Source organism: Temnothorax nylanderi, unplaced genomic scaffold, assembly GCF_030848795.1.
Source record: "Temnothorax nylanderi isolate EJ_2023f unplaced genomic scaffold, tnyl_v1.0 TNYL_tig0030_pilon, whole genome shotgun sequence".
NCBI lineage: Eukaryota > Metazoa > Arthropoda > Insecta > Hymenoptera > Formicidae > Temnothorax > Temnothorax nylanderi.
In genome coordinates this window covers 47,519-64,226 of record NW_027249092.1, presented here as the reverse complement: position 1 = coordinate 64,226, position 16,708 = coordinate 47,519, and the positions used below count along the sequence as shown (strand labels likewise).

Sequence of the window (16,708 nt, the reverse complement as noted above, 5' to 3'; positions counted from 1 at the left end):
TAATATAAATTTTATTTAGCATTTATAATTTGGATACGTAATGTGACTTTACCATTTAAAGTTAGACAAATCTTAAATAAGATTAAAAGGTGCAAAATTAGATCTTCCTGATCGTGGAACGAGAAAGAAGCTATGAAATCATCTTTTATTTATTATTTTAATAATATATGGAGAACAAATGTTATATATATACAAATATATCGTATATAATATGTGTCTGCGTATATGTAGTATATATAGTTTGCTTCTTCATAGCATTCAGCCTTTATTCGCGCATATTCGATTTCTATTAAGACGTATTTATTAATGTATTTATGTGAAAATTCATCAGTAATGGAAAGAGTGACAATAAAGTGTCACTCATTAGTGTCAATCATACTTTGTTATACATCAAATAAATTGCAGGAAAAATTTGTGATAAATATAGAATCGAGTATTGTGATTACGAAAATATATAAAGACAGGTGCGGTGTTAATACGTATTAATGTAGTCATTTCAGTTGTTACATCTTTTTTTCTTTTAATAACATAAATAATATTCGCGTTTTCGACGATACAAAAGATTCGGTGGCTCGACACATTCCAGCATATATTTACATAGAAAAATATATTATAGTTTGGACTACAATACTAATTGACGCTGTCTTGGACATAGAAGTACTTGCGAAGAGACATGATTCAAATAATAATATAATGATTAGACAAATGTTCAGGCATATTTTCCATCGATCCATACGTTCTTATCAACAACATGCGCCAGTTGTGTATTTATAAAAATTAGATATCTGTTAGATTTTCTACATAATTAATACTAAATGTTGTTGATCTAGAAATGTTTGGATAGGACGGATGATAATATATGGACGGTACTGATATACGCTCTCTCGTATGTCTCGTTCATATTTGAAAATTTGCAATTTTTAGATAAGAACATAAAGATACAGAATAATTTAATGCAATTTCTGTAATCTTCTTTCTTAATTAATTTTAATTTATTAAATTAATTAATTAAGTTTGTATATTATATTTACCAATGACAACGTGCAATTTTCAAAATTACATAAAGATGAATAATTTCTACAATTTTCTCGCTTCAATTAATACAATTAATTGCAAAGATCGCGCTATTATAAATAAAAGAAACTCAGAAATTTTGAAATTAGACTATTCCGCCTGAAATTAGATCCTTCTAGCCACAAATCCTTTGGCAAATTCAAACTAAAGTCTAGCTTTGTAAAAAGTCATCATTGTTTCAACAATAAAATCTCAAGTTTAATTCTTGTTAAATTAATCAAAATTCACTGAAAACCAAAGTTCATTATTCAGTTATATTCTCGAAATCTAATTGACTAACAGTCTATATTTTATAATATTATACAATTATATAACTATCGATGCCTTGCCTTCTTTCATCAATTTGTTTTCCATTATCCGTGACATCATAAGACTTTTATCTTGATAAATTGCCAAACACGCAACAGTATTCGCAACACGAGTGAAGCTGCCGAAAATGTTCCCTGATCTTTCTTCTGTGTCCGAGACCGACGCCTTTAAAGTTACGAAGCGATTAAGATAACGTACACATATAAAGGGGAGACTAACAAAAATAGTTCGTCCTACATATACACCGGCTACATACCAAATCTCCCGAGTATCCTTCCTCGCTTCTTCGTCTAGACTTGTCATAGAATGTATTGTACTGTAAATCGCTTTAATCGCATATGTATATCACAATTGTGCTTCTCACGCACAACTTTTTTCTCCACGATATTTATATCGCACGTAAACAATATGTTCGCTTAGAAATGGCCAAAAAATCGATAGAAATCTTCGTCCACATATAAACCAGGCGTTTAAAGTGGTTAGATAACAAATTAAAAAAGTATATATATATATATATACATATATATATACATATATATATATATGTATTCATTTTTTCTCTCTATTGCTGTGAAATAAGAGTTGTCATTATTTTTAATGATTTCTCGTAGGCCTGTTATTGTTAATTAATGTAGTTACATTGTACATATCGAAGATATTATTATGAGTATTCCGACATAACAAGCAAATGTGACAGTATTTTCTCAAAATGAGAACAATTTGCGATCTAAAAAAAGAAGGAAGCAACTGCATTCGCACGTACGTACATAGGATATACATATATCCTTTTACTTTCAAATCGCAAAAGAATATAGCTTGTTCTCGATTTCAAAATATAAATATATCTTAAAATAACATAAATAAAGTAAAAGATGGCGATTAGTTCATGCATCAATAATCATCAATAATCATCAATCTTATAGCCCGTTAAAATGATACAAAATAAAAATACAAAAACCCAGATAAAGTATTAATAGGGTTGATATATGTAGTCGTTGTAACTCGGTCCATTCTTTTCGACATGTTTCGCACAGGAACGGACTATAACAAGATGAATTCGGTGGTCGAAAAATATATAATAATTTCAATCTTCCCTATTATGAATTCTAATTACCTAATTATTGCTAAACCCGGTTATATAGTATCATTGCATGTTGATAACGGTGAGGATTGTTGATAACAATTTTTAGGAAAATATTGTTAACTTTGTAACTGTAACTTTTCTCGCAAATGTTTACTGGAAGTGTATGTTGTGTGCGGTTTTCCTATAAATAGTTGTTACAATCCTCTAGTAATTTACTTCTGTAAATATAACATACACCTTTCATAAATAACAGTACTTATCAACATACGATATAGTATATCTTTGCATTATTATTAAAACACTCATTGTTATATATTTATATACAGGATAAAATAAGATAATTTAATAATATTTCGAATTAACTTTTCTTTATACAAAAGTGTCTTTATACAAAAAATATAAAAGTTTGCTTTTATCTATGTGATAATATACAATAGTAAATTTTTTCAATTCGTTATGACGCAATATTGCTGTGAAATAAAAACATTTGTTTAATTTTGATTCTTTTAAGTTTTAGATTATTGTATAAAATTCAAATAAAAAGAAGACAAGGTCTACTCTTAATACTACACTGAATTTATATAAAAAAAGATTCCTTAATAAGTATATGAAGAGACCTTATAAATAATCGAAATATGCAGCAAATAAACTTTAAAAACTTTTAAAATTTTATTCAGATGCAGAATTCAATAACTAGACAATTGAAAAATTGTCCACTGTCAAATTTTCTATTTCTAAATCACCTTACTTTATCCTGCTTTATTAACGCATATTATACACAGAATATTCTGCTAAAGAGCTTAAGTTTATAAATACACCAGATGCCGAGCAATTCTATAGGCAAAATTGTCTAACAATAAAGTTATTGGTTTGTTTCATGTGTGTACATATTGCACGCTTCAATAATGGTGGTCGCATCTATCACTCGATAGTTAACTTTTATCGTGTAAATTGGTGTTATAAGAAAAATATGATTTATGCAACAAATCGTTAATTCCGAGGTTGAATATACAGGAAAAAAACATCATCAAGAATTGGAGAAAAGATAAGATAAAAATTTATAAAAAGCTCACAGCAACAGATACTCTGAGACATTGAAAACATGTACGGTTTATACTCATATACGCGTAAAATTATAATAATAAAACAATAAAATAGTTTTGTTATTATAATTTTATTTTTTAACATATTTGTTTAGCGTATTATTTAATTTTCTATAATAAAACAAATAACAAAATAATAAACCAATAATAATTATGTTATCATCACTTTTTAAGTATAATTAAATAAAGTGACTTATTTATTAAAATACGAAAGAAAAATACATCTGAAAAGCATATAACAATAAAATTTGATAAAGCTGTTAAAATATTTATACTCTCGTTCGCGATCGCAAAAATATAGTACAGGACTGCATAAAGGATTGAAGTCACGTACGTATAATAAAGGCGTGCAGTCAATTGCATCCAAAGAGGAGATACAATCTTTAAGTATAAAATTAGAAAAGATCTATCAAAAGATTTATACTTCAAAAAGTACCCGCGAAGTCCATCCGCACAATCCACACACATTTTCGGTGCGAAAAAGAGATATCCTGATATGTACAAGGATTATATCGATAATAATACGACAATAAAAGTAATAACGATTTCCGTTATATTAGTTTCACGTAACTAATATAAATGTTGAACGCTGAAAAATTAGACAATAAAGAACATGCCTGCCACCAATACTGATGCTACCTGTACACACGTATGCATATATAATATATGTACAAAATAACACATGCGTTCTCAAGTGGAACTCTTCTTTTATACACTATGTCTCGCCACCACGATAAAATATCAGTCTAAAAAGTGCCATTTGCAAAAACGAATATAAATAACGTTTAGTTAATATTCCAGCTCACTTATTTTTGTACATATATTATTCTTTTATTTTTTAGAAAGTTTTTACTTTTCGACATTAAGTAATATAGAAACTAATTTCTTTTCAGGGTAAATCGATTCGATATTTGGCAAAGAGAATAGACGATTGAAAAGGGTTAAAATATTTGTTATATCAAATCAAGATATTGATATATCTTTAAAGACATCGATTCAATTTAAATCGCACGTTTTATTCAAACGTTCCAGTCAATACCGAACACATTATTCCGTAGAAGAAATATAAATGTCTCTAATGTAATATCTTATGGAACATCTATCCTCTCTACGATGATCTCTAAACTCGTACGATGTCGCTAACAAGAACTAATATCATTATATCAGCATTCGTTTTATTATCATCTATATCGTCATTGTACTGGATAACGCTAATAAAATCGCGGCCACGTGCGATAGTTCCTTCATGCAATCGAATAAATGATCTATCATTCTTAACTCTGACATAGACTCTGCATAGATACTCCATAGGAACGCTTAAACCGTCTATTTGTTCTTAATGTTTCCTGTCAATTGTATTCAGCCTATTTCACAGCTTTGAACTCCCAGATGAGTATTCGTTTTCTGTTTCGTTGAAAGGATTCCAGCTTTCAAAATTATAATCTCCATCGGCTTAATAAATACAGTTTAAGACAAACTATGTAGGCAGAATTACTTTCCGCAATCTCTCAAAAAATACTTTCGTGAAAAGAGACTTTGGAAAGTAAGAAAATATTTGTCTATTGACAGAGCAGTCTGATGTTAACATAAATTATTATAATCCTTTAGTATTTCTTGAAAATAGATTAGTCAATGTTACTTTGTGGGCCGAAAAGCAGGCTTAAATGCCTCATGTGTGTCTGAACATACGACATTTTTCACATTTTATTGCTAATCCACATCGTATATACGTGTTTGCGTGTGTGATTTTTCTGCCTCCAAGATACTAAATCAATTAATAAATTCAATGAAAAGCATTAGAATCGTTTGATAATTGAGCAACTCCATCTGTTCATTGCAAAGACAATTGATCGTAACAATAAAATCGTTGTTCCCATAATCCACAGTCAAATGTTTTTCACTCGTTACTATTTCTATAGTTGGCCGTTTGAAAAAAATTGCTATTGCACTACAATTTTTCTTTTCAAAATAGTATTATCCCAATAATGTTTGACGTCCGATATCCTTGCGAAGATCAATATATGCCATATTGTATGCCGAAAACTTTTCGAGAGCTCCCTGAAGCTCGAACGAACAACAGTAATGAATTCCGAATGTTCCGTTTTGCACACTTCGTTACAAAGCACTTATTTAGGAACGTGTAAAAACCGTCGAGTACCGCAAGCTCGCACCGTTAGCCTCTTCAACAACCTCTTCAGTCAGTTTGTGTTCCCGGAGCCACGTTGTCACGTCATCGAATCAGACAAACGCATGCTCTGGATGTCCATCAGTAGAACGTCGGTGCCCAACTTCCGCGCCGATCATCGGCGGTGATCGGTATATATCCGGTTGATGACGACGCTGGCAGACATTGGAAGCAGTAATTAGCACCGGCATTGTTATCCCAATGTTGCGCGCCCTTGCATTGGAACCGGACTGCGAACTCAAGCCTTTGACCGACCATTAACGTATGACAATACAAGATAAAAGAGAATTTATCGCTGAAACCGTCGCACGAGTTAGGTACATAAATCGCTTGCAGGTCGCTGAAGTTTCGCCAAGAGTTGAGGGTGTATCGCACGTGTACAGACTTATGGAAATCGAGATTGATTACACGCACCGTACCCTGAATCGCCAGAGTCACCGGGTCCTGTACAACTACATTTTCCAAGCAAACCCGGCGCTCACGCACCATATCCAGAAAGTTCGACATGCCGCCTGGCTGTTGGAAAAGTGGCACCAGCATTCGATCGACTTTTCTGGGTATCACTGACGTAGATCTGCGCCTGCCATCATTCTGATAATGATCACAGCAATCATTGCTGACGGATGCTATGTTGTCTGAATTGCCGTCCTGCGGTCGGAAGATGTCATCGTAGATCAGGTCGTTGTACGCGGAGTTGGGTATTTTCGGTATCTCGTCTAAGAACGTTCTCACATCGGCCAAATCGAGACCAAGCTTATCCGCGAACCGGACAATCTTCTTCCTATGCGGTGTACCCGGTGGCGTTTTTCCCGTCTTCAACGAGGAACATCTTCGAACTCTCTGCGGTCTGTCTTCCTCTTCTTCTACCGTCTCGCTCTGGGTCTCTTGTTCCGGCAAAGAATCCTCCCCCTTCGCGGCAGAACTGCCGTCAAGTTTCTTCAGTAATAGGCACAGTTTCTCCTCGTCGTTGTCGTTCAGCGCGGTGTCCTTCTCGAGCTTTAACTTCAGCTCGTTCCTCGGGGTCGTCTCGGTCACTGTGGCATTATTCGAATATTCCAATGTAAACGCATCCGAAATGTCGACGGTACTACTATAAGATGAATGATCGGTATCAGTGTCACTGGCTACATCTTCCACTTTTAATTGCGACAAACTCTTCGGCGCCATTTGATATTCCGATCTTATACATTCTTTCTTTTCCGTATCTTCAATTATATTAATCAAATCTTCAGCACCATTAAAAGAATCATCCTTCGTTAGGTCACTATCATTCTTGACATCTTGCGTCATGGAAAGACTGCCATTCCTGACATCGCACATCACATTCTTCGATATACTATTGACGAAATCAACTTCATCGATGTTACGTTCATCCACCTCCTCCTCCTCCTCCTCCTCCTCCTCCTCCTCGTCCCGCCTGTCGAGTTTATTAAATACTACTGTGCTGATACCGTTACTTGGTAGCTCAGAGTCAGAATGCGACTTAGGCAAACAGATATGAGGGACAACGGAGTCCTGAATTGTTCTGGTTGGACTTTCATCCTGCAGCGATACAGTGCTGTCATCGAACGTGCTCCACAGAGACTCGTGGCTAGGCGACGTCGTTTCCTGAGAGCTTCTGCCGTTCAGTGAGTCTTCCGAGCTGCAAACCAATCCCTCCTGTCGGCCATTCTCGCGAGATGTAGAGTTTCTTCTCAAGGAGCAACTCGACTCGGATGTTGTGTCCTCGCAACGTTCCGGATTCACGTTCGTTCGCTTGCGTCCGTTCGACGCAAGTTTGGTCCTCGCGGGAACGGGAGTGTTTGAGAGATTCGTGGCCTCGCTGTCCGAAGTGCTGATAGGATCGAAATATACTTCGGCTTTCGATTTGTCTGCATCCGAGGATTCCGGATCGAAGAACATTTCTGAGGAATCACTTTCGGGTGACGTACCAGTTATTGGTGATGCAAACACGCAGGACTCAGGATCTTGATGGATACCTGTGACGCCAGACGTCATCTTGGTTCCGCTAGGCGAGCAATGACAGGCATCGTGATGACTCGTTTTCAGGATCTCCGGGTTCACCAGCAGATGCGCCAATTCAGCGGCGGTCGCTTCCTCGGGAGGCGATCCCGGCCCGTCCACTTCCGCCTCTTCCACCTCGATGTCGTAGAAGAGATCTGATTCCGGACTATGACGCGGCTGATGCTGAAGGATCGAATGCTGATTGTTGACGGTCAGATTATTGGTGACTGCGTGGCGATTGCTCGATGACGGATGCAGCCAGGAGGTTTCACAAGGTTTGGCATCCGCGGTCCGTTCAGGCGAACCATTCTCGTTACCTAACGACGTTAGTCGTCGATGAAGACACCGGGCGAATGCCTCTGCGCTACCCCGACAGCTGCTAGGAAGGAGAGAGCTGACCAAACCACAGGAGGGCCCGCGGGCGTTGCCTGCCGAGTCCGTGCTGCCCATCTTGAGGACAGTGGAACCGGCTGCTTCCTCAGCGTGCCTACCCTCTAACGACAAGGGCAAAGGCGAGGTCGAGTCGCTGCCTCGGCCTGCCGGCACGCTGGCCGAGTTGCCGTTCTGGAAAAAAGAGCGACGAATTTCATTCAACTTGATTTGCGATTGTGAGAACTGTGGAAAGTGAATGAAATATTGTTGGAGATTGCATCACTATTATATATATATATATATACAAGTGACATTTTTCTCCAAATGCCCTTTTTAACTTCGATTGTTCCGTATCATCATTCAGTTTTTTGTTTCTCCTGAAAACTTTACTAATTGTCATATAAGCGGTATTGTTTATTCATTGACGATATAGAATATATACAATAGAGTGGAGTTTTAAAAAACTGAAGTTGTACCTTTTTTTATTTGTCTATGCCACTAATTGTCACCATAAAATATAACGAAATGTAAACATTTTTCATCGCAAACGATCTCTTACGACGCGGCCGTATCGATCGTGAGATATTAAAAAAATAATTAATCTTCTTTCTTCTCAAGAAGATAACAATCGAGATTATTAGTCACATGTAATTGCGCTAAACATATTTTTCTTAGTATAATGTCTTGCCGACGGTTGTTGCCATCTAGGATTTATGATCCTATAATTAATCATCTTTACTTCATCGATCGCGAGTCAAATTCGCGATATATAATCGAAGTTAGCTCGTTAATAGCATGTTAACGGTACACAAGTAGGAATACAAAAGGAAAGGGAAACAAAAAAATGAACACGCATTAATGACGTAGCTCGTCATTAATAGTAACGAGAATCACAACATTGGCTCATGGCCACAATGTTGCGCGTATCGAAGCAGCGCTGCAGGAAGTACAAATGATCAGTCATTACGACCCACGTGCAGCATTCTGACGCGCAAGTTCAGCTCAAATCGTACTACATCCTTCAATTCTTCGTAAAAACACAAAATACCTTAATAAACACCCTATACACGTATCCAAAAATTATAAGAATTATATATAGATTACTCGGATTTATATAACTTTGTATCCTCGACAAGAATAGCACGAGTGGCACGAGTCAAGGCACGCGCCGTTACGTGAATCGTTATTCACAATCCGAATTTTGAAATATTCGGATATTGACGCGTGTAACTATTTATGAGACAAAAGAGGAGGGAATATCTTTCTTTCACCCTGTTCTTTGCTTTCGTATGCCCGACAACCATTTTTAGCATCGTGAAAGCTATAATCGGCCGTCGACAGTGACTAGCAGGGAAACGCAGTGCGGTCACTATTTAAATCACTATGTAAATCACGCTTTATTCGAACCGGAATCTATCATCATTCAACGAAATGCACAAACCTGAGAGACAAGCACAGGCGATCTTTTACTCAAAAAAGAAATCACCGTCGTTTCGCGACAATAACAGCTCAAAATTCAAAGGAAAAATCGCAAACACACAATAATTATGTAACGAAAGAATAATAATCGGTCGGCTGCAGAGATCGTTGCGCGAAACTACTCGCGACAGATTCGAGAGTGCGCTTAGAAAATCGCATGCACGCTACTGTGAGAAAATTGGAACGATATAAATACACGCTCAATTGGCCGCGAATCAATTCCTCACCTCTTGGTCGCGCGCACTAAGGTGACACTTCGCTCGCGTACGAGCGAATCCTGCGCGGACTCGCCGCGTCATGGTGCAAGGGTGGATGAATATTCGGCAGAAATTCAGCAAGCGAACGATTTATTGGCATTTATTTTCATCTCTAAGCCAGGGCATCGAGCGCAGTGATTTTAAAGGCCGCGCGAAAAAATAACTCGCTCTGATTTATATAACTGGCGCTTTCTATAGGGAAGAACGCTCATCCCGTGTTCGCCAGGCGAGATTTCTCCAATCGTGAAGCATTTCCATCTAACATTGATGTCTTTCAATCTCTTAATATCGAGCAATAATTGATAATCATTAATATCCATAGCTTCCTCAAGCATAAAGGGTTTATACATCCGTCGATTGATGTATGAATACGGTCTAGAAATAGAAACATTGCTAGCAATATCGTTTAACGTTAGATATACGAATATAGTCGATGCCAAACCGGTTTTGCGACCATAGCACGTCCATCAGGGAAAAGGCAGCGTGCGTAAAGGGGTTAAATTTAAAGCGGCTCCGAAGTGACAGACAGGTTTCTCCGTTTTTCCAGTCGCGCACCTCGCCGCAGCTACGCTTCAGACGCACACGTGTTCACGCGCGCTGCGTCTGATCGCGCCTATCGGAAGTCTAAGTAAGCAATCGCAATAGATAATCATTACGTAACACGAGCCATGAGGCTCGACATAGGCTTAAAGGCTGTTGGCCCCAGTGACGGCACGAAACACACACAAACGAAGCTTATAATTTCGTTTCGTCTCAGAAACCACCTAATCTTTCGCGCGTCTCAGGTTCTTCACAGATTTGGAACAAATCTTTTCTTAACAAAAATGTTCACTGTTATAGACATAAACATCGTAAACGCATATTATAATATAGCTACGTTATGATAGTGCAGTAATAATTCGCTATTAATCGCTCCAAGTTGCTCGCGCAAACTTATTTCTGCGTTTATAACTGAAATAAAGGAAATTTACAAGTCAGATAAGATCAGTTAGCGGAAAAGCGTACAGTTTCAATATAGGAATTTACTATGGTCCCTACGAATTTCACGAGTTCGCCAAAAGCTCGAGATTTATTGTTGCGAATACTTCCTGTCTTATCTACGATAACGGCAAATATCAAGTGCCTGCAGATGTCACGCCTCGCCACATCCCAAATCGATTTTTTTTATCTTTATTTAATATACAATAATCCCTGTCTTTCTCCACGCGATATCACGCATTTTCGTCGACAGTACTATTGAGAATAAGAAACCGAGGGGTGCGATTCCCAATTGATTGATTAATATTGTTATACAATAAAACACGCCACGTCCTTCACAAAGGATTTAGTTGATGACGTCAATTTAACAGATTAGATCTACCGCTTAATAATTCGTGCGCATAGCATTACTTATCATATTATACATATTGTGTAAAAAAATAAAATTGTCATATAAAAATTAGTCGGAAATAAAAAGCATCTTTGTACGAGGCCTTGTTTTTGAGATAATCAATTTTAATAATTAAATAATTAATACTATCTTGCATTTTGCATATAAATCTGAACAATTTTTAACAATCGCATCTTAAAGATTAGAATAAGGCTTCCTTGACATTATATATATAAACGAGGCATTAAACTGACATCAAAAGACATAATATTTCCAGCAGATCTATTCTCGCCTCATTGTGTAAAAGAGAGAGATAGAAAGAAAAAGAGAGAGCGAGAGAGAGAGAGAGAGAGAGACAAGGGGCGACGTTTTATTTCCGTGCGATCGTTCACCGACACAGTTTAAATCGTAACTACTTGACCCGTGGCTAGGGCACCGTCGCAATTTATCGCGACAGATTTATCGCTCTCTTTCGCGGTCCGCAAGAAGATTGCCCAATCATCATCGGGACCCCGCTCCCTAATTGATTAGTAACAAATTACGCGAAGAGATGATGAATCATGTTACTTGCGCTCGTAAGAACCCCCAATCCCTTATAGAAAGAATTGAAGTTCTCGTTCTCGCAATGTACAAGGCCAGGTCTTTGAACCAATTATTGCTTTATAGCTGAATACATAAATTGCAGTTGAAAGAATTAAGAGTTTTATTGTACAATTATACTGTATATCACACATTAGTTGAAAAATTAAATAATATAGATTTCTAAAAAAATAAAGAATGCAACTAGAAAAAGCCAGCGTAATATCCAGAGAAGGCATCCATTTAAAAGGAAAAATAAGATAGAAAGAGGCAACACTAGAGAAAACCCATTCTCAATCATTTTAATTCTCGATTTATTCCCGATTTTTATCTACTATTTAATTCAGACGTTGCTTCGTCGTTTATTAAATCCAGAAAATTAGAAGAGATAAGTTGGATATCATGACTTCTTGAATATTGACTGAACAGCAAGAAATGACCAAATGATGATCACATGCTCGTATTGTTGTAGATACTAATTTCTCAACTAATCAATGATGAATTGAGGGACTTAGTGCCATTAATAGCCTGATAAACTGACAGATCTAGAATTTGCGTACGTTCTTCTTATCACTCTAACGAGCAATTATACGGGCATTGCTTATTCGGTATTCGCTCTAATTGATTGAGCACGCGTTTATTCGCGATAGAACGATAAACCGCATTATCAGGTCATCCCATAAAACTTTGTAAATTTTTCATCTCAAGATAAAATCGCCACTAAGCGAATGCTTCAAACGTTTAAATTATTATTCAACTTTTAATTGAAACTTTCTTTCCTGCACTTCCTTAACAATATTACAAAAAAAATTTTGTAGAGATTATTAAGAAAAATTGTTCACATAGTGGTGAGTCCTCGAGTTTCGTGTTAATTTGATGAAACCTGTGTTCGCAACCTATCGCAATCCAAAAAAAATTCGCAAAAAATAAATAGAAATCGCGGAAACAAAACACTAATTAATAATTCATCGATACATTTGCACGCAAACGCCATGCCTCGAGTTCGAGGCCGACGAGGATCGACTTCTTGCCAAGAGTAAATAAAGTCACAGTTTATATTTAGCCAGAATAGTAATCTGCGAAAGCTGTACGGCTTTCGAGAGGACGATTTTATATGTTTCTAATGAAGAGACGAATGGAGACACGTGAAAGCCTCGCTAGAAAATTAATTCCTTATCTCGACAACGCCAACGTTGTGAATGTACAGTTCGAATGAAATAAGCGACTTCATAAATTAATGACAGTCTGCTTTTCGATATGTATATGTATATATGCAAACAATTGCAAAATGTATAAGTAATAAGAAATAAAACTAATTGGCCATCAGTCGCGATTAATAGATATACCGCTTTGCTATCTAATTTAGATTTACTTCTAATGAAGAAACTCTATCACACAACTTTCTCAATCCTTTAAAAATTTCCCCCCTCTTATATCTAAATATCTCAAATCAATTACAGTATTCGTGGAAAAATTTTCTAAACAAATAGCAGTCACAGAATTGATTAATTTGGTTAGTTAAGTTAAAAAATTGGTTAGTTAATCTAGTTAATATTTTTATAACAACAAAATTTAAATAAATGTAATTGCAATGTGATTATATCTAACAGAGCAAGGTCGAATGTATCATTATTAACAAGACATTCATTAATAGCACTTGGAGTATAGCTTGGCGGATGGGCACGTTCGAATAAGATTCGAGAGCTCCGATGATCTACGATTGCCAGCTACGCGAATTAGCTTTTTATTGACAGCTATAAAATGACAAGATAAAAAGAGAACGACATTCGACGCTTTAATATACATAACCAAATATCCTTTGGCAAGTAACGTACGTAGACACGCGCATACCTCGTGCATGGACATCGCTCATCGGCATATGTCGCACTGCGTCCCAAAATGCACTTCTTGCGTAGTTGGTCCCCAGTAGGACGTCCGAAAAGCGTGGTGAAACTACGAGTGGGGAAAAATTCGTGAATAAACGCAAACAATCACGCGGTACCAAAATCATTTACACGTCGAATCGTGATCGTCAAATTCTCTTGTTAGCGCGATTCACGCTAAAAATAATTTTTCCGTTAAACGAACAAAACCGCGAGCGTGTAACTTGAGACGGACCGACATTCTCTGCCCCGGCGAAACAAAAATCCAAATTTTTCTGGCGAAATAGGCATTTCCTTCTCACAAATTTCACCTCGCCCGATTCTACACGCTATCACGGAGAAGCTTTCCGAGAACTGAGAGCATACGTCGTTAATCTAACGCTATCTGTTGCGATTAGTCTGTAGGATTTGTTACCGGAGAAAGATTTATCCACTTCGCGGTAGCTCGAATAAATTCTCTCATCGTTGTCCTTTCGCGGGTCAGCACGATACTGCATACTATATTGCCAAATGTATAAGACAAAATTAATCCTCATTATAAAGACGCTCGCGTGACTCAGCTTTTAAGCCGCGTAAGCGCCTCTGGCAGATGCTTGGAGAAATCAATATCGCTTTATTATTTAATTGATTTTATGCACGAGTGTGCGTTTTTATTAGCGAAAGAAATGAATGCATTTCTTTACGCGATGGCCAGAAACACAAAAATTTATTTAAACTTACATTCTTCACCCTGGCTCACATTATATGAATGCTCTCCGCAGCTTCATACAAATGCATATAAGGCATATGAGCGCCTATCTGTAATGAAGCAAACCATTTTGCTCAAAAACCATTCAAAATGATAAATTATTTGATTAACACAACGCCTGAATTATTACGAATTGTTTTCTTGAAAATTCAGCGATTTTCGAAGTTACGAATTACATTAATAAAAGCTTTTATCTATCAGAAATATTATTCTACGCACATATAATGTTCTAAACAATCACGTCAAGTATCGTGCCGATAAGAAAGGTCATTATCTCATACAATAAATGTCAATTCAACAATCGTACATTATTGCCCGCCTCGATGTTATCAAGTTAGCATTGCGCGATAGGTCGTGTAACGTGATATATCGACCAATATTTATCGCTGGGTGGCCTGCGTAATCCATTCGTGTCCGGAAATCAACTGTATTAAATACCAATGCATTCCTTTTGTATGTGTTTCAAAACGGATAATGATAGAAAACTTATGTCATCAGTTATCTCCGATATTGTCGCTAATACGCAATCGAATACAAATGTGAATATGTATTACTTAATGAGAAGAAATTATTACAGTTGTTAAAATTGAATTATTATATCATAAATATATCCGTAATATTATAATGCTGATAATAACAAAATTAATCTTTTCATTTGGAAATAGTTTTTCTCGATAGAAATACTCTTAAAGATTTTCTGAACTCTAACAATTTGTAAATAAAACATTAGAAAAGGAAATTAAACAAGAATCTTATTTTTAACATAATTTTAAAAATAAATGTGAGATTATACATATACATTATAATATAATTCTTATTTAATAGTTTAATAATAAAAAATTTGTACGCGGAACTTAATAATTATAATTACAAAAAATTTTGAAATAAAATATTGAGAAGTTTGTTTCAACACTGTCGAAGTGCTGCTAATGTATGCACTTAGCAATTGCATCATAATATAACGGACTGAATCAAAATGACAAATAATAATCTTTATTCAATGTGTAAGAACGTAAATGATTATATACACGACGTTTATTATCAGATGTGAATTATTTGAATCGCAAAGCCTGTGCTATAAGACGCTAACTAGCAGTTACGATTCACGTAAGCTTTCACCGTAGCTGGGCCTATCTTCGTCAGCAAAGCGTAAAGCATCAACATCGGTTAACTCTTATAATTAACTCATTCTATGACCGGTTACTCTTGAAATGCATCTTGGGTTAAGATTCATTTTATTCACAAAAATACAATTTCAAGTATGTATGGTATATTTAAAGTTTTTTTTTCAATTTTATCTTTTCGTATCCCTAATCACTTGTGACAACTCGATGCCAGGATACTATCAGCAAATAATAAAAAACACAAAAATCATTGCAATATAACGACAAATAGGCTGAAAATGCAGCAGAAGAGCTCTTCGCCTCTACATTGTCTATCAGATCCTATAGAGAGCTAAGAAACAGATCGAAATAGCGCGTTAATTACCGCAGAACAGATATCATTTGATGGATATGACATTCGGAGCACGCTTGCTTGTAAATTGTGAGACGATAACGCGTCTTTATAAATTTCTTTGTTGACAAAAGTGAAGAAAAGAGAACCAGCGTGAAGAAAAGAGAACTTATTTCGAGGTAACGACTACGCAGCGTAAAAAATATTGATGTATGTACTATAATTAGAATGTATATTTGTATGACGAATTTTATCGGATGTCATCGGACGGTGAATGCACAGACAATCGCACATGCAAAATATAATGCGTTTCACTGGATGCAATAAGATATTAGTCAGTACTTGTATACGAAAAAAAATGTTTTTGACATTTGGAGAACAAGATTTCTTCATAGCAAATTTAAATAAATAACATTTATATGTCAATTTCTCTAAAACTACGATAATAATCGTAAAATAAATGTATACATTTATGCAAGTTCTAATTAAACGATTGTCTTAATCGTCATACTTTCGCAAAAGCTTATTGTATCTATAATTCCATAATTCCTCTCAGCAACTCGACTTTAGATAATGTCACCTTTGAAGTGATAAACGCTCCATATTACACATACTAAGAAAGCCTCGCACTGTCACTATTACAATTTATGTTACAATGAGATTTCACCGACGTAAAAATTGATTTCGTAATGTTTCTAAGATTGCATCCAAAGTTTGAGAGTGCATGATACGCAAATCCTGAGGTCGTGATATTTGAATGGCACGAGGAATACCGCGATATAAAAGATAAAAAGAATGATATTTCTA

At 36.0% G+C, this 16,708-nt stretch overlaps 1 protein-coding gene across 13 annotated transcripts in view; it reads right to left on the bottom strand.

Annotated features, from left to right (window-relative positions):
• Positions 1–465: 465 nt before the first annotated feature.
• Gbs-76a (Glycogen binding subunit 76A) overlaps positions 466–16,708 on the bottom strand; it is a 28,408-nt gene continuing 12,165 nt past the window's right edge. For 5 of the 13 annotated variants that reach the window (XM_071702401.1, XM_071702403.1, XM_071702411.1 and 2 more), the window contains one exon: positions 466–8,323. In XM_071702401.1, coding sequence (XP_071558502.1) covers positions 5,837–8,323 — 2,487 coding nt within the window. In that variant the 3' untranslated portion in view covers positions 466–5,836. Of the gene's footprint in view, positions 8,324–9,572; positions 13,258–13,666; positions 13,769–14,113; positions 14,129–14,418; positions 14,497–16,708 lie in introns of those variants that run through there. The other 8 variants (XM_071702407.1, XM_071702405.1, XM_071702408.1 and 5 more) reach the window with 5 other exon arrangements.